At 41.2% G+C, this 24,180-nt stretch overlaps 1 protein-coding gene across 2 annotated transcripts in view; it reads right to left on the reverse strand.

Moving 5' to 3' along the window:
• pld2 (phospholipase D2) overlaps window positions 1-20,564 on the reverse strand; it is a 40,151-nt gene extending 19,587 nt beyond the window's left edge. Inside the window, exons 1-15 of one of the 2 annotated variants that reach the window (XM_023968254.2) lie at window positions 20,475-20,564; window positions 16,610-16,763; window positions 16,326-16,456; window positions 16,034-16,176; window positions 15,770-15,863; window positions 15,436-15,501; window positions 15,291-15,349; window positions 14,921-15,166; window positions 13,555-13,698; window positions 13,351-13,434; window positions 12,911-12,989; window positions 12,293-12,403; window positions 11,850-12,059; window positions 11,536-11,719; window positions 11,288-11,406 (exon numbers count right to left, since the gene is read on the reverse strand). In XM_023968254.2, the coding sequence (XP_023824022.1) occupies window positions 11,288-11,406; window positions 11,536-11,719; window positions 11,850-12,059; window positions 12,293-12,403; window positions 12,911-12,989; window positions 13,351-13,434; window positions 13,555-13,698; window positions 14,921-15,166; window positions 15,291-15,349; window positions 15,436-15,501; window positions 15,770-15,863; window positions 16,034-16,176; window positions 16,326-16,456; window positions 16,610-16,751 (1,812 nt within the window). In that variant the 5' untranslated portion in view covers window positions 16,752-16,763; window positions 20,475-20,564. Of the gene's footprint in view, window positions 1-11,287; window positions 11,407-11,535; window positions 11,720-11,849; window positions 12,060-12,292; window positions 12,404-12,910; window positions 12,990-13,350; window positions 13,435-13,554; window positions 13,699-14,920; window positions 15,167-15,290; window positions 15,350-15,435; window positions 15,502-15,769; window positions 15,864-16,033; window positions 16,177-16,325; window positions 16,457-16,609; window positions 16,764-20,320 lie in introns of both variants that reach the window. The other variant, XM_023968255.2, reaches the window with a different exon arrangement.
• Window positions 20,565-24,180: the final 3,616 nt, after the last annotated feature.

The following is a 24,180-nucleotide window of genomic DNA, read 5'->3' on the forward strand; positions in this document are numbered from 1 at the left end:
CAATTTACAGAAGGCCTAGCTAGCCCCTATATCAGTGTGAATCAGTGAAGTGCGGTCAGGCGAGGCAGTGTTTACCCTGTGACAATCCAATAAAAAAGCTGTTATGAAAAGCCAAATAAAAAACACAATTAATTGTTATGTTTTTTTCTCAATGATTCTGGTGTTTTGTCATGCTCAAAATCAAAAAAAAATGCTAAAATGCATCAAAACCTCAGGGACGGWGCCAAGGTACTCATGCCTTTCTTTCCAGCCATTGAAATCCATTGAAATCCTTGACCCACACGGCCTTTCCTGACTCCAGTCACTGGTAATTGACAGGGACAACATAGGCATCTCTGCTTTGCTTGAAGTAGCTTTATTCGTTGCATTGAGCCAATTTCATATTTTGCGCATGTGTATTGCCTAAACATGTTGTGTGGGTATTGCCTGGAGTCTACATAATCTGGCGCTCGCATTCCTTGAACTGAACAAGGCTAGTTATCAAAAACAACCTGTGTAAAAAAGGCCCTTCTAGCAAATCAGCGGGTTTGAATGGACATTGACTCTGTCTCCGCCCTGTCTAGTTTAGAGTGTTTTTAGTCGTCGACAGAAGATGTAAGTTTGGCTGGCGACCGGGTTTACAGTGTTTATTTTAGTGTTGTGCGTGCTTCTGCAATTAAAATCACAAGTCATTTGGATTACCACACATAAAGAAATACCTTCAATGGAAGCAACTGTGTCCACGTGCGTGTGTGTGGTGGTGACAATTAAGACAGTAATGGGCCTCAACATCATGTTCTAACCGGACAGCACTATAGTGGGCAGAACCAAAAACAATCAGCATTAATTACCAGCAGGTGAGGGCATTCACAGCAGACTGCTCAGACAAGCTCCGGCTAGCCGTTTTTTTTACAACCTGACAAATGGACACTACTATACTGCATCATTGCGCCTCAAACTATTTTCCAAGTTGGAGTAATGTAACGGCTGTTTGGAGGGTTCGAAGAGTGAAACGTCAACTATAATAAAAGTTAAGACCAGACAGAGGCAACATACAGCATACAATACATTACTTTATTCATGACAGGCAAGGCAACCACCATCTCCCTAACTGCTAGCTGTCAGGCAGGCAAACAGTGAGTACTTGACTGTCCACTTGACTGAAAGGCCATTATCAATTAATACTTTTTTACCCAGACTTTTACACATCTTGGACATTTACTTTGTGGATGTAGTGGGAATGGGGCTTCTCCTGCCACTCAATGCGGGGCCCGAGCCTTGGCTTCTACACRATGAATGCTATTAACTACACTACAACCATTCTACGTGCATGGCTGCATGGGGGGCGCACTCACGCAGGAGAATTATGTTCTCCGACAAGCTAGATGCCCCAATGGATGGAGCTGCCTGTGTGCTGCATGGGAGAACTGTGCTACCAGCTACTGTTTGAGTGTGTATGACTTTTTGTGTCAGTGTGAAAATGGAATCGAAGGAGGCCTCCCCTACGGCCGTGGGCCTGGTGTGTGCATTCAAAATATAATAACGGACATGGGGTTCTGCTGTGACTTCTACAACGCTGTCACGAGAGGTTCACCAGACGAATGGACTTTACAAGTAAACGTAGGCCTTAATGCATTTTCCTTTGCGGGTTAGGCTACTGTTGAATCATGAGGATATACAACATCCCTTTGGATGCATTTGATTTATCAAGCTAGAATGACATTTCAGTCATTTTGATTGTTTATATATAATAAAGGTTCTAACACTTCTATATGTGTGTATATTTGCAAGCGCGGCACATTGGAAGATTTGTAAATCCATTGTGAAAGGCTATGGAGTTTGCTTTGCGAATTATTCAGATGAAATCTGTCCATATTGTTATTTTAGTGCCACCTATCAGTTGTAACTGTGGATGCTACATGGCTGAGTTGAGCAGTTTGTAATTTTGTCAGATTATATGAAATATGCCATCAACGGAGGCTATCACTTGTGTATCTTGACTACATTGGTATTTACATTTGGTGAAAATTGTTTGTCAGTTTCGGTTAATAGCATATGTCACTCTGGTTGTTGGAGCTATGTTGTAGTATGGTGAACATGGGCTTCATCAAGGTTTATGTGAGTAAATCTGGCTTTGATAATTAACAGTGCTCACCCAGCCACTGACCTCACTGCACGTCACTGGTTCAAAGTGCTATGTTTAACAATATATTTCCATATTGAAGCCATGCAATTGACCCTTTGCTAAGCCCTGCCCCATAATTTTGGGCAACCAATCGCAGTGCTTCAATGGATAGCAACTGTCTTTGAGTCCGACATCTCAGACAAGCTCACGTTTAAAACGACCATCATCATGACCGATCATGCTTGATTGAGCGAGCTGTTCGTCTTGTAGTAATGTGGTACCTGCCTGTATTTCCATAAACCTTTATTTTAGCAATGCATGACATTGAGAAAATATATATTTCATAACATGTTTTTTTGGTCAATAGGTGCCCAACATAACAAGTGGTGGTGTCACAGTCACTCATATATAGAGGTATATAGAGCCTGTCTCGACTCCTGAATTCTGTAACAGTCAGTTTACCTGTGTAATATTGACATAAGCTCAGAAATACATGTTTTGCAAACATGGTCCTGTTTTATTGGCTGCTTTTCTTTCACTCTGCGGTCCAACTCATCCCAAACCATCTCAATTGGGATAAATTTGTGTGATTGTGGAGGCCAGGTCATCTAATGCAGCACTCCATCACTCTTCTTCTTGGTCAAATAGTCCATACACAGCCTGGAGGTCATTGTCCTGTTGAAAACAAATGATAGTCCCACTAAGCGCATACCAGATGGGATGGCATATCGCTGCAGAATGCTGTGGTAGCCATGCTGGTTAAGTGTGCCTTGAATTCTAAATAAATCAGACAGTGTCACCAGCAAAGCACCGTCACACCATAATACCTCCTCCTCAATGCTTTACGGTGGGAAATACACATGCGGAGATCATCCGTTCACCTACTCTGCGTCTCACAAAGACATGGCGGTTGGAACCAAAATCTCATCAGACCAAAAGGACAGATTTCMACCGGTCTAATGTYCATTGCTCGTGTTTCTTGGCCCAAGCAAGTCTCTTCTTATTGGTGTCCTTTAGTAGTGGTTTCTTTGCAGCAATTCGACCATGAAGGCCTGATTCACACAGTCTCCTCTGMACAGTTGATGCTGATATGTGTCTGTTACTTGAACTCTGAAGCATTTATTTGGGCTGCAATTTCTGAGGCTGGTAACTCTAATGACCTTATCCTCTGCACTGCAGCAGAGCTAACTCTGGGTCTTCCTCTCCTGTGGCGGTTCTCATGAGAGCCAGTTTCATCATAGCGCTTCATTTTCCAGATTGACTGACCTTCATGTCTTAACTTCTTATGGCTGCAGGGGCAGTATTGAGTAGCTTGGATGAAAGGTGCAGAGGTGCCCAGAGTAAACGGCCTGCTCCTCAGTCATAGTTGGTAATATATGCATATTGGATAGAAAACACTCTGAAGTTTCTAAAACTGTTTGAATTATGTCTGTGAGTATAACAGAACTCATATGGCAGGCAAAMACCTGAGAAAAAAATCCAAACAGGAAGTGGAAATTCTGAGGCTAGTCGATTTTCAACCAAGATCCCATTGAAATCACAGCGAAATATGGATGAGTTTGCACKTCCTACGGCTTCCACTAGATGTCAACAGTCTGTAGAACCTTGTCTGATGCCTCTACTGTGAAGGGGGGCCGAATGAGAGGGGAATTAGTCAGGTCTGCCATGACCTGACCATTCTTTGACCATGCGCGTTCACATGAGAGGGAGCTCTGTTCCATCGCTCATCTGAAGTCAATGTAATTCTCCGGTTGGAACGTTATTCAAGATTTATGTTAAAAACATTCTAAAGATTGATTCAATACATCGTTTGACATGTTTTCTACCGGACTGTTACGGAACTTTTGGAATTTTGTCAGGTTTTAGTGAACGCCCTCCCCTGACGTTGGATTTGTTTATCAACACGCTACAAAAATAGCTATTTGGACAAAATGATGGACATTACCGAAACTACGAACATTTCTTGTGGAAGTGGGAGTCCTGGGAGTGCATTTCCGACGAAGATCAGCAAAGGTAAGTGAAGATTTTAATGCTTTTATTGAGTTTTGTTGACTGCACAATTTGCGGGGAACTGTATGGCTTGCTTTTGTGGCTGAACGCTGTTTTCAGATATTGAATATTGTGTTTTGCCGTAAAGCTTTTTGAATCTGACACAGCGGTTGCATTAAGAACAAGTGTATCTTTAATTCTATGTAAAACATGTATCTTCATCAAAGTTTATGATGAGTATTTCTGTTATTTGACGTGGCTCTCTGCAATTTCTCGGATATTTTGGAGCATTTCTGAACATGGCGCCAATGTAATGGAGGTTTTGGATATAAATATGAACTTAATCGAACAAGACATATACAGTGGGGATTTGATACACTGCCGATTTTGCAGGTTTTCCTACTTCAAAGCATGTAGAGGTCTGTATTTTTATCATAGGTACACTTCAACTGTGAGAGACGGAATCTAAAACAAAAATCCAGAAAATCACATTGTATGATTTTTAAGTATTAATTTGCATTTTATTGCATGACAAGTATTTGATACATCAGAAAAGCAGAACTTAATATTTGGTACTGAAACCTTTGTTTGCAATTACAGAGATCATACATTTCCTGTAGTTCTTGACCAGGTTTGCACACACTGCAGGGATTTTGGCCCACTCCTCCATACAGACCTTCTCCAGATCCTTCAGGTTTCGGGGCTGTCGCTGGGCAATACGGACTTTCAGCCCCTCCAAAGATTTTCATTGGGTTCAGGTCTGGAGACTGGCTAGGCCACTCCAGGACCTTGAGATGCTTCTTACGGAGCCACTCCTTAGTTGCCCTGGCTGTGTGTTTCGGGTCGTTGTCATGCTGGAAGACCCAGACACGACCCATCTTCAATGCTCTTACTGAGGGAAGGAGGTTGTTGGCCAAGATCTCGCGATACATGGCCCATCCATCCTCCCCTCAATACGGTGCAGTCGTCCTGTCCACTTTGCAAAAAGCATCCCCAAAGAATGATGTTTCCACTCCATGCTTCACGGTTGGGATGGTGTTCTTGGGGTTGTACTCATCCTTCTTCTTCCTCCAAACACGCGAGTGGAGTTTAGACCAAAAAGCTCTATTTTTGTCTCATCAGACCACATGACCTTCTCCATTCCTCCTCTGGATCATCCAGAGGTCATTGGCAAACTTCAGACGGGCCTGGACATGCGCTGGCTTGAGCAGGGGGCCTTGCGTGCGCTGCAGGATTTTAATCCATGACGGCGAGTGTGTTACTAATGGTTTTCTTTGAGACTGTGTCCCAGCTCTCTTCAGGTCATTGACCAGGTCCTGCCATGTAGTTCTGGCTGATCCCTCACCTTCCTCATGATCATTATGCCCCACGAGGTGAGATCTTGCATGGAGCCCCAGACCGAGGGTGATTGACCGCATCTTGAACTTCTTCCATTTTCTAATAATTGGGCCAACAGTTGTTGCCTTCTCACCAAGCTGCTTGCCTATTGTCCTGTTACCCATCCCAGCCTTGTGCAGTCTACAATTTTATCCCTGATGTCCTTACACAGCTCTCTGTCTTTGGCCATTGTGGAGAGGTTGGTCTGTTTGATTGAGTGTGTGGACAGGGGTCTTTTATACAGGTAACGAGTTCAAACAGGTGCAGTTAATACAGGTAATAAGTGGAGAACAGGAGGGCTTCTTAAAGAAAAATAACAGGTCTGGTGAGAGCCGTAATTCTTACTGGTTGGTAGGTGATCAAATACTTATGTCATGCAATTAATTACTTAAAAATCATACAATGTGATTTCTGGATTTTAGATTCCGTCTCTCACAGTTGAAGTGTACCTATGATAAAAAATATACTCAGACCTCTATGCTTTGTAAGTAGGAAAACCTGCAAAATCGGCAGTGTATCAATACTTGTTCTCCCCCCCAGTGGTATGTATTGTGTAACATGAAGTCCTATGAGTGTCATCTGATGAAGATCATCAAAGGTTAGTGATACATTTTTATCTCTATTTGTGCTTTTTGTGACTCCTCTCTTTGGCTGGAAAAATGGCAGAATTTTTCTGTGASTAGGTGGTGACCTAACATAATCGTTTGTGGTCCCTTCCTTGAAAAACCTATTTGAAATCGGACACTTTGGTGGGATTGTCAACAAGATTACCTTTAAAATGGTATAAGATACATGWWTGTTTGAGGAATTTTAAATTTTGAGATTGTTGTTTGAATTTGGCGCCCTGCACTTTCACTGGCTGTTGTCATATCGATCCCGTTAACGGGATTGCAGCCATAAGAAGAWAAAGTAATGATGGACTGTCGTTTCTCTTTGCTTATTTGAGCTGTTCTTGGACTTTTACCAAATAGGACCAAATAGGGTCATCTTCTGTATACCACCCCTACCTTGTCACAACACAACTGATTGGCTCAAATGCATTAAGAAGGAAAGAAATTCCACAAATTAAACTTTTAACAAGGCACAACTGTTTTTTGAAATGCATTCCAGGTGACTACCTCATGAAGCTGGTTGTGAGAATGCCAAGAGTGTGCAAAGCTGTCATCGAGGCAAAGGGTGGCTATTTGAAGAATCTTAAATATATTTTAATTTGTTTGACACTTTTTGGTTACTACATAATTCCATGTGTTATGTCATAGTTTTGACATCTTCACTATTATTATAAAATGTATAAAATATAAAAAATAAAGAAAACCCTGGAATGAGTAGGTGTGTCCAAACTTTTGACTGGTACTCTAGATCTTTTTTGGAACTCAGGTCGGGGTCTCAACTTACTGTTGAGAGTTAGAATAATAGAATACACAAGGTGCAATTGGGACACACACACACACATATATAATTTTAATAGCAGGACACTGTAAAGTTCATTATTCCTCTGAAGAGTATGGATTAGGCTGTTTGAGAAGGTTTGAATCCTAAGCAACCTGCATACACATCGTTTGAAGTAGTATAGACCAACATAGCTACTGTAGTAGGTCAAAGGTAAGTGCTGGAAAACCTTGGTAGAGCATGGGTGGAGTAGGMATTGTGTTGCGCATGTGAATTTCCTTTCTTTTTCAGCTTCAGACCAATGCCTACTCCTTTAACTTAATCTGTTTTTAATTCCAATTGTTTTTACACCGGAAGGTGATTTTCTGTTAGAGGTGCACTATGTAGAAATCGCTCTGCCCTTTCCCAGTTGCTAAAAATCTAATAGTTTGCCTAATTTMAGTTTGTGACAAAACAAGAAAGTATAGTGTAGAGAATCATTGTACCATCTAAAACTGCTGTGAAAAAAAAAGGTTTTCAGCTGTTTGAAGCTGGTGTGCAAACCAGGTGTGCAAAAACAAAATGGGAAGCATAGAAATAGCGCACATAGAACATATCTACCGCTTCTTAGACTTGCTTTCAATGAGAATGACAGATCTATAACTAACTTTTATTACATATTGCAGCTTTAAAAGGTGCATTATACAACATTTTCCCATGTGAAGAAAGGAAATTTGCTATTTTAACCTTTAAATTTGGCCAAAAGGTCTTGGCCTTATTGGCACAGGTGGTGTGCTTGCATACCTGCAAGGGTTGCTGATTTAAACCCTGGTCTTCTGCCCTCTAATAGCTCAAATCAGTTATGTTTAGAATTTACCATAGACAGTCAAAAGTAATTGTCTGCAGTTTTCAGAAGGTGAATAGCTCAATTGACTGTGACAGTCTTACATTGTAAAATGACTCAAATCCCATTGAAAGCACAGTTAAAGAAAACGGTTTTAAGTCATTGACTTGAAGGTTGTATAACTCAGCCATTGAGACTAAACAAAGATATTCCCATGTACACTAGAGCTGCGTCAGTAGGTTGACTGGTGAGCTTAATGTGGCTAATTTCGCACTGATGTTTAGAGTCCCACAATAAGAGTGAAAACGCTMATTTTGATGTAAACTCTACACAGTTGTGTTCTGTGAGTGTCACTGAGTAGGTGGATACTCCATTACATGAGTGCAACATCCATAGGTTAGGCTGTACAGTGCATATACAGTTGAAGTCAGAAGTTTACATACACCTTAGCCAAATACATTTAAACTCAGTTTTTCACAAATCCTAGTAAAAATTCCCTGTCTTAGGTCAGTTAGGATCACCACTTTATTTTAAGAATGTGAACTGTCAGAATAATAGTAGAGAATTATTTATTTAAGCTTTTATTTCTTTCATCACACCCAGTGGGTCAGAAGTTTACATACACTCAATTAGTATTTGGTAGCGTTGCCTTTAAATTGTTTAACCTGGGTCAAACGTTCCGGGTAGCCTTCCACAAGCGTCCCACAATAAGTTGGCTGAATTTTGGCCCATTCTTCCTGACAGAGCTGGTGTAACTGAGTCAGGTTTGTAGGCATCCTTGCTCGCACACGCTTTTTCAGTTCTGCCAACAAATGTTCTACAGGATGAGGTCAGGGCTTTGTGATGGCCACTCCAATACCTTGACTTTGTTGTCCTTAAGCCATTTTCCACAACTTTGGAAGTATGCTTGGGGTCATTGTCCATTTGGAAGACCCATTTGCGACCAAGTTTTAACTTCCTGACTGATGTCTTGAGATGTTGCTTCAATATATCCACATAATTTCCYYCCTCATGATGCCATCTATTTTGTGAAGTGCACCAGTCCCTCCTGCAGCAAAGCACCCCCACAACATGATGCTGCCACCCCCGTGCTTCACAGTTGGGATGGTGTTCTTCGGCTTACAAGCCTCCCCCTTTTTCSTCCAAACATAACAATGGTTATTATAGCCAAACAGTTATATTTGTGTTTCATCAGACCAGAGGACATTTCAGATGTCATTACAGATGAACATGGTACCTTCAGGCATTTGGAAATTGCTCCCAAGGATGAACCAGACTTGTGGAGGTCTACAATTTTTTTCTGAGGTCTTGGATGATTTCTTTTGATTTTCCCATGATGTCTAGCAAAGAGGTACTGAGTTTGAAGGTAGGCCTTGAAATACATCCACAGGTACACCTCCAATTGACTCAAATTWTGTCAATTAGCCCATCAGAAGCTTCTAAAGCCATGACATTTCTGGAATTTTCCAAGCTGTTTAAAGGCAAAGTCAACTTAGTGTATGTAAACTTCTGACCCACTGGATTTGTGACACAATGAATTATAATTGAAATAATCTGTAAACAATTGTTGGAAAAATTACTTGTGTCATGCACAAAGTAGATGTCCAAACCAACTTACTATAGTCAAAACTATAGTTTGTTAACAAGAAATTTGTGGAGTGGTTCTAAAACGAGTTTTAATGACTCCAACCGAAGTGTATGTAAACTTCCGACTTCAACTGTGAGTATGCCCCCAAAGCAATTCTAAAGTCTAATACATCCAGTGCAATTTCAACTGATTTCAATGATTGTCTTCTGTTGTATKTATATAACATTCCGTTATTGTTTAGCATTATCTAGTCGAAATATGGCATGATTACACTATTTGTATCCGTTTAAATTCACTTTCAATAGTTGTTTTTTATTTTCAATGAAAACCGCAAATTCATCTATTGTGGCTAGCTTCACACAGGTAGAGGTGCTGGACATGGGCTAGTCCAGCATCCAAATCGGATCTGCATATACAATCAAGATGGTCAAATGGCAGAGTTGTTCGTTTGGCACTGTTGATCAGCACAGATTTGGATAAAATGTAAAGGAGAAGGTGGGTACTGGAATCTATTCTAGAAATTCAAAACTGGTGAGTTTTTCTRAWGCTAGTAAGCATCCATTTGCACAATGGAGTGCCCAACCGCACTGTATACATGTGCATTTGTTTCAGTGAAATATGGCTAGCTTTCACCTTAGCTTGGACTATGGATTAGCTAGCSAGCTAGTATTGCAAAAGACCATTGTTTGCATTCTAAGGTAGCAGCGTGACCATTTGCCCAACATTTGGTGTTGGTTTTGAACTGATGTRCGTCAGTAAAGACAGTACAGTATGAAGATAGGCTAAAACTGCTTCTCCAATAGAAATCCCCGATCACACTTATAGGCGACGTCATGGCGAAGTTTTCTAGCTATGCTCATGCGTAGAAACACAKCATAGGGTCTAGCGCCGAACTGCGCATTTGCAGGCCGTGAAATCGAAGGCACCCTTACGAAAAAAGWTTGCAGTCAGAGTGCAGTATAACTGCAGAATGCCGCAACTACTGCGTCCAAATAACAKTTWTTTTTTTACTGCAGTAATGTTGCASTCCAAAATACCACAGTCGACTGCATTTTACTGCAGTTTCAAAACTGCAATATTTTTTTAAGGGCACTCCTTCGATAAAGTTGTTTTTGACAAATGAAAACATGTCAGTTTGTCACTTTCACGAGATTGGTGTAATAAAATGTTCAACTACTGGAATCTCGTTTGTGCCTTTAGATTTCAGAGAAAATGAACTGCTAAGGAAGAATATTTCACTTCTCTCATTGACTTCTCAAACCCCAAACCCTGGCTTGGTCTGATTGTTTCGCAAGCGTTCCCGTAAGTCTCGCGATGTTGCGCTTCTGGTTTAGAAACTCTGTGACATTAGGTAGATAGCTAAGTTTTGTGGGAAAATATAGGACTGGCATTTGATGGGCTCCTGAGTGGCGCAGTGGTCTAAGGCACTGCATCTCTGCATCTCAGAGGCGTCACTACAGACCCTGGCTCAATTCCAGGCTGAATCACAACTGGCCGTGATTGGGAGTTCAATAGGGCGGCGCACAATTGGCCCAGCATAGTCCGGGTTAGSGGAGGGTTTGGCCGGGATGGCCTTGTCCCATCGTGCTCTATCGACTCCTTGTGGCGGGTCGGGCACATGCACGCTGACTTCGGTCGCCAGTTGTACGTTGTTTCCTCCGACACATTGGTGTGGCTGGCATCCGGGTTTAGTGAGCAGTGCGGCTTGGCAGAGTTGTGTTTCGGAGGATGCATGGCTCTCAACCTTTGCCTCTCCCGAGTCCATACAGGAATTGCAGCGATGGGACAATTGGATATCACAMAAATTGGGGGGGAAAAGAACAAAAAACTATTTTTGCTTTGTCATTATGGGGTATAGATTGATGATTGATTGATGAGGGGGGAAACAATTTAATCCATTTTAGAATAACRTAACAAAATGTGGAAAAAGGTCAAGGGGTCTGAATACTTTCTGAATGCACATCAAAGTAAAGTCATGAAAGAAAGATCCTTAGGAACCTCTTATTTGGGTTCTGACCTTGGCAAAGTTCCAGCGCTGGATGAAGTGGCGGGCCACATCCCTGGCAGCTTTGCCGTGGAGTGCAGCAGACAAGTCACGCCACGGCATACGGGGCACCTCAGTGCGGTCAATGTTGTCTGGGGACCAAAGGACTTTACATTTAAGAATGAGCCCTCTTGGGTGTGTTGTGTATGCATGTACATGTGTGTTAGTGCGGGAGTGATAGGGAGGGTTATGAATTGAGCTATAGTGTGTGCATACTGTACCTTCGAATGGGCGGTCCAGTTGGACCCAGTCCTTCCTGATGAAGTTGCTGTAGTCCTTGCCAAGCCACAACTGGGTGTTGTTCTTCAGGTCCACATGGTTGACCTCCTTGACCTCCTCTGGYTCTGTAGGCTTTGGATCCTGGGCCAAGTCTGACCCATCCACCTGGTCACCTGAATCAGCTGCCTAGGGGGCAGAGTAGGACAGTCTGGTAATGAAGTCATCGCTCAACACCAGGTAACACTGAACTATGGATTACCAGAACAGAACAACACAAGAGAAAGATTAATCTTGACTTTGTCTTGAGGTGTCTCACTTCTGGCTCAGCCAGTGGAGCCTTTGGTTCTTCTTCAGAGATATGATKGGTTGTCTCCGTATCAGTCAACCGGTACTGACTGTCGTCCCACCTCCCAAAGGCCAGGTCCAAGCCTCCCACAAAAGCCACTGATTGGTCAATGGCTACCATCTTCTCATGATGGGCCCACAGAAACACCACCGCGGACATGTGGTTGGGGTGTCGCATCACCTGTTGGGAAGATGTCAGGGAAGCTAAGGACACAAATCTAAAAGTTTTGAATTTAAATTAAAAGACCCAGATTAACAAAACATAGTAATGAAAGCATGAGGATGTGTATGATTCCTCTGTTTAGTGTGACACTGTGCTACAATGTTATGACTAAGAGCCAGCAATGTGATTGGTTTTTCAGGTGTAAAGCACCACCTGACTGCAGAGCAGAGATTGGAACGTCTCAGACAGACCTTGATGTTGGGGTGCATGTCCATCAGTGTCCTCTTGCTGTGGCCACTGTTGATGCCCAGGGCCATTTCCATCTCCTTGTACAGGAGCACACATACTTTGACACCTTGTTCCTGCACAGAGAAAAGAAAGGATGGATATACACAGAAGGTAGTCTGGCTGATACCAAAGTCCTTCTGACTTCAGAGTCTGAAAAGGCTGTTTTGATGTTGTCGGCACGATGCGTTGATAATGAAGGGGGCTRTACTTTTACTGGTTGGGTCTCCTCAGTGTCTTTCTCACTCAAACACCCACAGCCACACACATCCCCAGAGTGCCACCCCCTTCCATTACAACTGTTGGATTTCCAAACCAAACAACCTCAACCCCCCAGGAAAAAATTATATAATCGAGAGAACCAACCAACCAAACAATATTTCATTAACAGACAGCCTCCTTTTCAGACCAGTGGGTCACAGCTGTGTGGTCATGAGGTACGCTTTTGCCAGGCTACACAGTAGGTGGGAAGGATGAGGAAAGGMGGGATTAACCTTCAGTGCATTCAGAGGAAAGGAGGGAGGAGAGGTAAAAGGGAGACTAGAAACATGTTGACAGGAGAAAGTTGGGAAGTAGATTCGTACTGCTTTGCGTTTGAGGATCTGGTCCAGGCGCCAGTATGTGTCTGTAGCTGGCCTCTTCAGGAAAACCTCTGGGCTGAGCCTGGGAGGGAGGGAGGGAAAGACATATTCACCATGCAATGTTAACCATGTACATATTTACACTGTGTCCTGCTGTATACAGACTAATTAGAAACAAACCTAATACATGTTGGAAACAGTGATCGCTGTTGATATTGATATCAAATATTTGTTTTGTTTGCTGTATGCTCTTATTTAGCTAACGGCAGAGCCATTTTCTACAGTATAATGTATATGGCTCTGGATAACCACTCTCTATAATTATGGAGAGCACTGTGCTTACATCAGTCTTGGAACACACAGTAGCTTACTAGCCATAGAGATATACTGTATAATAATAGAATGTTCAAATATATTTATATGGTGCTAGCTCTGCTCCTCACCACCAGCCTGTAATGAAGATCTCCTCCTTGGCCTGCTCCAGAGCATCAGCCAGGTCTGCAAAGTAGCTACTTCCATTTACATACCTTTAATATGACCAATTCATAAACAGAGACATTACATTTAAGTTAAGGGTGCACAAAGCTATGGGTGTATACAGCATGTACACATACCACATTATCATCTAATTGGAAGCAACATCTGACCATTTAGTGAGTGTGTTCTCCCGTGGYGGGGCAAAGCCCCCAAAGCGTTGGACCTGGAGGAATTCACAGGGCTCAGCCAGCCTATTGATCTCATGGCTCCACCAGTGAGCCTGTCTGTAGCTGTTACATTTGATGACCAGATTCCTACACACACAAAACACTCATGTAAGAACACAATAGGGATGGGCACGGTTATTCGAATATCCGAACGGATGTTAGTATTCGATTACTTGGGAGAGTATTCATTTTTTATAAAAAGGCTTTGTCTATTATTATTTTTTTAAGGCTTTGTCCAAAATTAAATGATCTGATATTGCTAAATTCGTTTTTTTATTGAACCATTATTTAACTAGGCAAGTCAGTTTAGAACAAATTATTATTTACAATGACGGCCTCTCCCGGCAAAACCCWCCCCTAACCCAGACGACGATGGGCCAATTGTGCGCCGTCCTATGGGACTCCCTATCACGGCCGATGGTGATACAGCCCGGGATCGAACCAGGGTCTGACACCTCTAGTACTGAGATGCAGTGCCTTAGACAGCTGCGCCACTCGGGGGCCTACAAGGATAGACCATTACAGTCAAAATGGTAATAAAACATCAGTTTTATGAGTTTGCCGCATAAAAGACAAACCGGTAGCTTACACACGTTTCACACTGGTTTTAATGTCTATGGTTTCACACATGTAGCTTGTTGTTATTGTCAGTCAAACAAAGCAGCGCTACATTCAGAGGCTCCACGTGTAGCAAGTGAAGTGGGCGATTTCTAACCAATGCCAAATGGAATTAAACTTATGGAAATAAAAAGGCTAAATGAAAAGGAGTAGGCTATAATGATGAACCAACAGGTAGGCTGTGGTTTCATATGAATGGGGTTGTTGTAGACATTGGATGGGGAGTGTAGCAAAATAGCCTCTATTAGCTTTGCTACTTTAGCTAGCTAGCTGGCTAACTTAGCTGGCTGCAGTAGCTAGCTATTTCACAACAATTTGATGTAGTCAAGACAGGCCATACCAGACGGTCTGATATAGTTTGTCAACTAGTCGGTTTGGCTATTTTCTCTCTCTCCCTCCGTGCACCAACTATCTCGCTCTCTCTCTATTATTATTTATTCRACTATCCGGATATCCGAAAAAATATCATGATATTATTTGAATACTGAAATCATTTCAAATGCCCATCCCTAGAATACACATACACGAGTTTACACAGCGAGACAATACTTGCCCGCACAAATACACAAACAGCTAGGAATTGACTCATAAATAAGAAAAACAGTTAGGAATAGAAGTGTCTATTTGAGGGTACACTTTTATGAGTGTGCTGAAAAGTAATCATATTTTTTAGATTCCATTATGAACTTACCTGGTGAAGTTCTGAATGCAAACCCCATACTTGGTGTCAGTATATGCACGACCCACTTGAACTTTGAACTCCGGGTCAAAGACCAGTACGAAGCAGACGACCCCGTTTTCCCGGTTCATATAGAGCAGGAAGGAGTCCTTGACCACCAGCCAGCGCTTTGACCAGCGAAAGCAGAACTGGTGATGACCAATACAGTTCAAACCCTGGATACGGTGACCTCCTGACCTTTTGAAGATGKAACCCTCCCTGAAACACAATGACATCACTCACACAGACATAGAATCAGTCACATTAAAATATACTGAATAACACTGTCTCTCTTTCTCATATACCATCACACACACTCTCATAGACTATTAATAGYGCTTACAGGCCTTTGGGTCCAAGCTCACTGACAAAGGAGAGGGCACTGACATCAAGGAATTCCAGCTGGAATCAGAACAAGATAGGATGTGCTATCATCACGGTCTGACAATGAATGGTAATTGGTGTATGTGCGTGCTATCTTCACTCACCATGCCGTGATAGTTCTTACAAAAGGAATTCTCCAGAAGGCCGTTTAGGTATTCCTCAAGGTATTTCTATAACAGAGAGATCAGAACTGACTGGACCTACATTATCAAATGTCAACAAATCAAATGGTCAGATAGACAGAAGAACCCCTGATAATGATTTTAAAAAGTCACAAGATTGATCCTTTGTTTTTTTGTGTGGAGGGAATTATCTACAACTAAGTAGATGTAAGACTGAGTGATGTGTGGCTCTCTGTCTGCATGTATACCATGGTGTTTATCAGTGTCTGTCTTTTTGTGTACAGTAYGTGTGGTTCCATGGTTGTAAGAGTGATACCGGTTTGCTGGAAGTTCGTCTCATCCTCTCAGTCCCATGTAGACTTGGCATCTCTTCTGTCATAGCCCTCAGTTGCGCTCTCTGGGCTGCAAATCTAAAAATAGACATTTTAATATTCTAAACATTTTACTGCTTAAACTCGTACCAAAATCACAACAGGCCTTCACTCTGATTTGAAGTGCATCCCCTCTAAACAAATTACTCTCAGCACAGATAATGGGTTGATTTGCATGTCTGAGCTCTGATTGGTGCTCTGAGTCTGACCTTCCCAGAGGCAGGAAGTGGGCCATCATCTTGTGCTTGTAGAGGTCACGGTGCAGCTCCTGGAAGTGCTTGTACTTCCTTTTTACCGTCCAGGTGAAYTTGCCATGGGTCAGCTTCACAGTGTACAGAGTGCACACACGGACCTGGAAGAGAAAACATGCCATTGACTTGTGTAGCCTACACATAATGTAAACATGTGCTCATGTAGAAAGGTACAGGTGTGCATATAATATACAGACATACGAATAAACACTATGTACATACAGTATACGGTACACACACACACACACACCTTGGAGCGCGTAGTGTATCTCTCGGTGCTGTCCACTCTGCAGATGACTGGAGTCCCAGGCAGTAACACCGGCACACCTGCCTCCTTCACATCCAGCAGATGATGGACCACCAGGAAGGGACGACTTTCCTCTGTGGGGAGATCAGATGACACAGGCAATCTATTACAGAATAATTCAATACCACTACTGAAGTCTCTTATCAGTCCAATGTGATGTAAAGGTATTTGGATGGAGGGAATAAAACATTATAGGCTACATCAACAACTAGGGTCTGTGTCCTCACCTCCTTCCCTCATGAGGCCATCCAGCTCTTCCTTGCTCAGCTCACAGTCGTCCGTGATGAAGCGCTTTGTCTTTTGGGCCTCCGCCGCTCCCCCATCTGGACATGAAGGGGTATTGCAGCATGCTGGTGCTGGACTGGCCATTGTGCTCTATCCCTTTCATCACACAGAAAAATTGCACTAAATATTAATCACATTCCATCACCATAATCTTTCAAACATCTCGCTATAATATCCAGAAAAAACTTTAATCTAGCTGAATTTACTGTATTACATAGAAAATACTTGACAATAGTGGAACTGTACAATGCAATGACAGTCATTCAGACTAATTGCAGGCCTGTGTCAATAAGGCCGAGATCATTTTTTCAGACACGTTATCTATGAAGTACATTACATTAAAGGCCACCTAACACAGATGACTATAAATAGTGGGGAGAACTGATCTATGAACTAGGAGAGACTGGGGCTTCACGTGTGTCTAAATATAATCCTGGGACTTCTCAAGTGCCTCAGACACTGCAGTGAACCAGATAACACAACACCACACCATCTGAAGAGGAACAAATGACATGATAACAGCATCAAAAAGTACAATAATGTGTTGGTGGTGTTTACCTGGTTGTATCATCAGCGGTGTGACACATAAGAAGTCTGGGAGGGAGCACACACAATGAGAGAGAAGGGTGTGTGCAAATGCGTGTGGGAAGAGGGATCTGATTGGATGAGTAGATTTGTTTCCAGAGCAACCAAGTTCAAGGTGAAACAAAATCGAGAGAGAGAAAGCGATGCATTGACAAAATGTGCATCACTGTCTCCACGTCTCTTACTATACAGAGTATCAGCCTAGCTCTGACAGTGGTCTTGGTACTTTATCTACATTGTCTTTGCTGTAATGCAGGACAGATTCTAGTAAGCTTTACAAGCTCACCATACGGACTGTCACTAGGGGACCCTACAGTGGTTCCTAATTCCCAGTGTAAATCTATACCCACGGGTGAGTTTGTGCTGTAGGCTTATTCTGAGTCATGGATAAAGAAACATTAGTTGTTTTCATTTGGAGGGAAACATTTCTGAACTGTGGATGGGTCAACACACCAAAACATGAGGGGAGGACTGTTATTAAGTGTGCACACTGGACACAGCACAGCAAATTACAATCCCAAAGTTCACTTTATTGCTTTCTCTAGGTATCATCTTGTCATCTATGGATAAATGGCAATTGCAGAACAAAAAAGCATTTAMAGCATTTGCTTAATTTATTACACCATATTCAACATTCTCTAGAAAATATCTACTGTCTAGCCAGTCAGTCATTCAAATGACAAAATGATAGGCCTATTGCCTACTATAGATTTCCCCACTGAAGCCATCATTCTATTTTCCATRGCCTCCACCCATTCCCCCTGCAGTTAAATATAAGTTCCAAAGCGCTCTAGAAAAAACAGAACATMTTGGCATGTGAGTGGGACTCAGGGGTAGACGTAACATAGTAAATGAAAATCAAGGACATTCAAATTAGTATATGTTACGTTTCGTATGGTATGTATTAATTTGTGGATTTCCATCATACATTTTGTATGATATAGGGCAGGTTCCCCAACTGGCGGACCAGAGCCCCCCAAGTTTTCTGAGATTTTTTATTGTTGGACATAAGACTGTGAAAACACCAGGAAATCAGCTCCTAATGATTTTAAGTTTGGAAATCTGTTCAAGTATTGCCACGCATAATAAAGAGGCATATGTGATCGTATATAAATGTAAGCAAGGTTTGAAATTATTATGTTTCTGTCAAATATTATATCTGTTTAGGCTTCTTGCGGTCAATTTGCATTCTACAAATKATTTGTAATTATGTTCTGGCCTCTGACCATCTGCTCAAGAAAAAAGAAACTGCCCGCAGCTGAATCTAGTTGATAATCCCTGAYATAAGGTGTCCAATCAAAAACACATATTTTGATCAATGAGTGAAATAATATGTTAATTGTGTAGATAATGGTCTAAGAAACCAATGGTCCAAACCTCATGTCTCTATCACAATCCATTCAAAACTTATTGCCGTTTTTACCCTTGTAGGATTGTCAACAATAGGGCGACTAAACTCAAAGGAGACCAGAGACAAAGTGGCAAAAATCTGAGAAATAGTATCGCATCATCTAGGCTGGATGCTGTCCGAGAATTAAGGTTACCTGACAGGCTCACCATTGAACTCAACATCTTTCTTCTCAAATCAGGATGACATAAATCAATAGAGGTAAGATAGATATAGATTGTGATATAACATGTATTTTGATATTTTAGTATACCCAGTTCATATTAATGCAAAGTTTCTGTTCTTTTTCAAAGACTTCTTACAAAAACAAGCGTATCTCTGTGAAATGTCAACGGAGCCTTTTAACATTTAATTCAGCTCGTGTCATGCTAATTATGCTATTTGCGACCCGCGGAACAACTTGGATGACGATGACCACAAAATGTTAAATCCTCATAAGTTTCGGCGAGAGAACTCCACCGCTCTTTCAATAGAACTCGGTGCTAATTATCGGATGTATTAGGTTATGAAATCTGACTTTTCTATATAATGTGATATGTTGGAGAAAACTCCACTGAAAGATTCAGAACCATATTTGTCTTGGTAAAATGTATTTAATAGCATAAGGAAGTGAAATGTCATCACCAAAGCACATTTTCACCAACTCTGGGCAGAGTGGGTGGACACCGTATATAATGTTACAAATTACAATTCGTATGACATGAATTAACAATATGTATGATATGTTAAGAATTCCAATTAGTTGTTGCTGTGGTTAAGGTTAGGAGTTAGGTTAAAGGGTTAAGATTAGCTGACATGCTAAGTAGTTGCAAAGTAGCTAAAAAGTAGTAAGTAGTTGCAAAGCTGCTAATTATTTAAAATGCTAAAGTTGTCTGTGATGAGATTTGAACACGCAACCTTTGGGTTGCTAGATATTCATGTTATACACCCACCCAATCACCCTCCTTAAGGAAAACTGATGTTAGAGGGTTCCTCACCCTGAAAGTAGTCTATGGGCCGAGAGAGTAGATTGCACAGTACAGTTCTTTAAAACAGCCACTACAAACTTCAGCTAACCTTAGCCACCACAAGCTAACAATCAATGGAAGTGATGGGGGCATGTGAGCATGTTTATTTAAAAAATTAAGAATGTCCAAAACACCTGAAATCAACTCTATATTTAGTTTTATATTACTAAAGGTGATTTGACTCACATACCCACATCACTTCAATTGATTAACTTGTGGTGGCTAAAGTTAGCTGAAGTTTGTAGTGGCTGTTTAAAGACAACTGAACCGTGGATGACAGTTTCCCCTGGCCCATAGACTACTTTTAGAGTGAGGAACCATTTAACATCAAGTTGTAAAATAGTGAACTACTCCTTTAAGTAACCTTTGGTCTTATGTAACCATACCAAACATAACATATTATACTAATGAGTGGCCGATCATTTTTCATTTACTATATTACGTCTAGTGTATGATACCAGGTTGGAGAACGAAGGAGCAGACAGAATTGGCAATGTGAAACTATAATAAAGTATCCAGTTGAAATGTCGCATAGGCCTTATTAGTATTCTGCATCCGTGCTGTTTTAAACTATTTCTAAATCACGATAGTTCCCTTTATAGTGGTATAGAATCACAGAGGAGATTCATTTTAGTAGAGGCGTAGTTACTTACTAAAGCATCACATAGAAAAGATCACGAAGACGAGGGTCAAATTCCATATCCGTGAGTAAAAATATCTTCGTTTTTCTTCCTAGTCCCTTCGCCCTAGAAGATTTATCAGTAGTTTTGACGTAAAAAGAGAGAAGGAAAGSGATACAGTACTTACTCTAAACCATGCACATGTAAATGTTCCTTCCGGCTGCATGGTAGGCTATATTCCTGAAATCATTCACCGAGAATATCCGCTACAGAAGCACAAATAGTCTGATACAGTAGTGCGCGATGACTTGTCCAKGTAAACATTGCATCAATGTATCAACAACGTATACATTTTTCTTTCACATTACCTAGCTATTCCATTGTAAAAAAAAATGTCGCATAGTGCCTGACGTAGCAGGCAGCAGCACTCCAGTTGAAGACAGATTGTACCGTCAGCAGCACAACAGTAGTTAACCTTTATTTAACTAGGCAAGTCAGTTATTAAGAACAAATTCTTATTTACAATGAAGACCTACACCGGCCAAAYCCGGAGGACGTTGGGCCAATTGTGCGCCGCACTATGGGACTCCCAATTACGGCCAGTTGTGATACAGGCTGGAATCGAACCATTTCTTCTATTAAAATTCAAATAAAAAAATTGAGAACTAACAATCAACAACTAAATTATAAGAGTTTGGTCCGGATTATATGATTTTCATTGGTTTTTAATTATTAAACATCTTCGTCTTTGTTGCTTGAGATTTTCTCAATAGAAGAGATTACTTTATTTGAAGTGTAACCAGCTGCAAAACAGGTGATATGCCAGATCTGTTTTTACTGGCTCAAGACATTCCTCCTCCTCATTCACACAAAATGAATGAGTACTGTTGAACTGAGACAAAAGGGACATGTCTCAACCGGGGCTTTGGTCCAGAAGCCAAACCAGAGGAATGTTGGGAGCACATAGTTCCTGAGTGGTGCAGTGGTCTAAGGCACTGCATCTCAGAGCCAGAGGTGTCACTGCAGTCCCTGGTTCAAATCCAGGCTGCAWYACTGTGATTGGGAGTCCCATATGGCAGYGCACAATTGGCCCAGTGTTGTCTGGTGTAAGCTGTCATTGTAAATAAGAATTTGTTCTTAACTGACTTGCCTAGTTAAATAAAGGTTACATTTAAAATGATTAGAGAGAGTCTTCCAATTGAGGACAAAGAAGATCTTTGGGTGAGTCAGCAGACATTGTCTAGTCATAGTGGTCAGAGTCAGACATTGTCTAGTCATAGTCAGACCTTGTCTAGTCATAGTGGTCAGACCACACCCTCTACACAGTAGAAACAGTAAATTAAATGTGTTGAACCTAAAGAGATTTATCTCGAATTACATTGTAATATTCTAAATACATAAACATAAACAAATGTATATCGACACAATATAAAGAACAGAAAATATTTTGTTATATTAAACCAAATTTCTTGCCCAAGCAACATCAAAATGTGATCTTGAAGGTGTGTGTAGCCTATTCTGATTCACTCAAAAGTTGCATAATTATAGTGGTGTGATCAAGTAGAATGTAGACTACTTTCACCGTACACACTACACTGCTTCCCATTAATATGCCTCAAAGGTTTTAAGAATWCTCTACAGTGAAACAGAAATGTAACCATGACAGTAGTAGACAAAATGAAGCATTACAACCGTACTTGCATGTGTAATTGTTGCTGCTGTCTGGTGTTGAAGAAATGTTTACTTTGACTTTATTAAAACTACCTTCAAACTGTTCTGTTGCATGGTAGGATGCTGTGCTACTGCTCTATTTAATCATCCTTGGGAAAATAAACTGTGGYTGTGCTTGGATTCCCAAAGGGCTGGACAAATGATTCTAGCCAAGCCTTGGAATCAGTCAAGCAGTGKTTTTGGAGGCGGTCTGCATTAACCTTTGTCTTCAACATTGTCTGATATTTAAAAACCATCTCAAACTGCCATTTCAAGATTTAATAGCCACATATTGTATGTGCACCCTCTCAACAATGACCACAAGTCTTTTGATAAAAAGTATTTATTTAATTTTCACAGTATTAATAACAACAGAAAATACTAACAGTCATTATGCAGCATTTGTTTGTATAGATGTTTTAAAGATCTTAGATGCAGAGGGACACGTACAACATAGTACGTTCCAGTAATGGTTTGAATCTCCAACGTTTTTGCTGACTATGTACCATTCAACACATCCTCCTGATGCTAAAACTCCATATTCAATGCCCATAATGTAAAACAAACAAATTGTTGTTCATGATGATTTGTGTATGCCAACATCAGCAGCATAGGTGTTTTAATTGTATACAAAAATAAATTGTTTAATTATATAACATTTTATAAATGAGGCACCAATTGGGCAGAAACGAAAGCAAGGCCTCAGTTTAAGTTTGAATTAAGTGTCTGTGCCATTATTTGGTAGAAGTTAAACAGAACAATTAATTAACCATGTAAATGTATTGTGCGTAAAATAAAGTAACTAGCTAAATCTAATATTCTTAGAGTATTATGGTCTTCTTATGTTGCAAATTGCATTATATSCATCAGTTAAGACCTGTGTCACATATACATCACCATACAGTGAGATACAAGAAAGACAAGAATTCTATAGGGTATAGGAGACCTGCATCCTCATCCTAAGGCAGTGTGAGGGCTGAAACAGAGATCTGGCTTCTTCATTTTGTTCTAACCAAGCAAAGCCCACAGCAGACTTATTGAATTAAATCACAACTGCTTTGCCACAAACKTAGATATTTTGGCATGTTCATGTCACACGGCTTACTAAACAGTAGAATACACACGTGTAACAAGAAATGGTWAGGGTAAAACACAAAACACAGTTTGAAATATTTAACAAAAAGGATGACATGATATCAAGACGGTGCCATTTTCAGTCATCTACTGCCAAAAAGACTGTAATAAGTAAGTAAGAAGTACAGTACATTCGGGAAGTATTCAGACCCCTTGACCTTTTCCACATTTTGTGACATTACAACCTTATTCTAAAATGGATTAAATATTTATTTTTYATTACCAATCTACACACAATTCCCCATAATGACAAAGCGAAAACAGGCTTTTAAAAATAAAAAACAAATACCTTATTTATATTAGTATTCAGACCCTTTGCTATGAGACTTGAAATTGAGTTCAGGTGCATCCTGTTTCCATTGATCATCCTTGATGATTCTACAACTTGATTGGAGTCCACCTGTGGTAAAATCAATTGATTGGACATGATTTGGAACGGCACACACCTGTCTATATGAGGTCCCACAGTTGACAGTGCATGTCAGAGCAAAAACCAAGCAATGAGGTCGAAGGAATTATCCGTACAGCTCCGAGACTAGATTGTGTCGAGGCACAGATCTGGGGAAGGGTACCAACAAATTTCGGCAGCATTGAAGGTCCCCAAGAACACAGTGGCCTCCATCATTCTTAAATGGAATAAGTTTGGAACCACCAAGACTCTTCCTAGAGCTGGTCGCCGGGCCAAACTGAGCAATCGGAGAAGGGCCAGCRCCAAGGAGGTGACCAAGAACCCGATGGTCACTCTGACAGAGCTCCAGAGTTCCTCTGTGGAGATTGGAGACCCTTCCAGAAGAACAACTATCTCTGCAGCACTCCACCGATCAGGCCTTTATGGTAGAGTGGCCAGACGGACGCCACTCCTCAGTGAAAGGCACATGACAGCCCGCTTGGAGTTTACCAAAAGGCACCTAAAGGACTCTCAGACCATGAGAAACAAGATTCTCTGGTCTRGTGTAAAACAAGAACTCTTTGGCCTGAACGCCAAGCATCACGTCTGGAGGAAACCTGGCACCATCCCTACGGTGAAGCATGGTGGTGGCAGCATCATG

Source organism: Salvelinus sp. IW2-2015, linkage group LG23 (genome assembly GCF_002910315.2).
Source record: "Salvelinus sp. IW2-2015 linkage group LG23, ASM291031v2, whole genome shotgun sequence".
NCBI classification, from domain to species: domain Eukaryota; kingdom Metazoa; phylum Chordata; class Actinopteri; order Salmoniformes; family Salmonidae; genus Salvelinus; species Salvelinus sp. IW2-2015.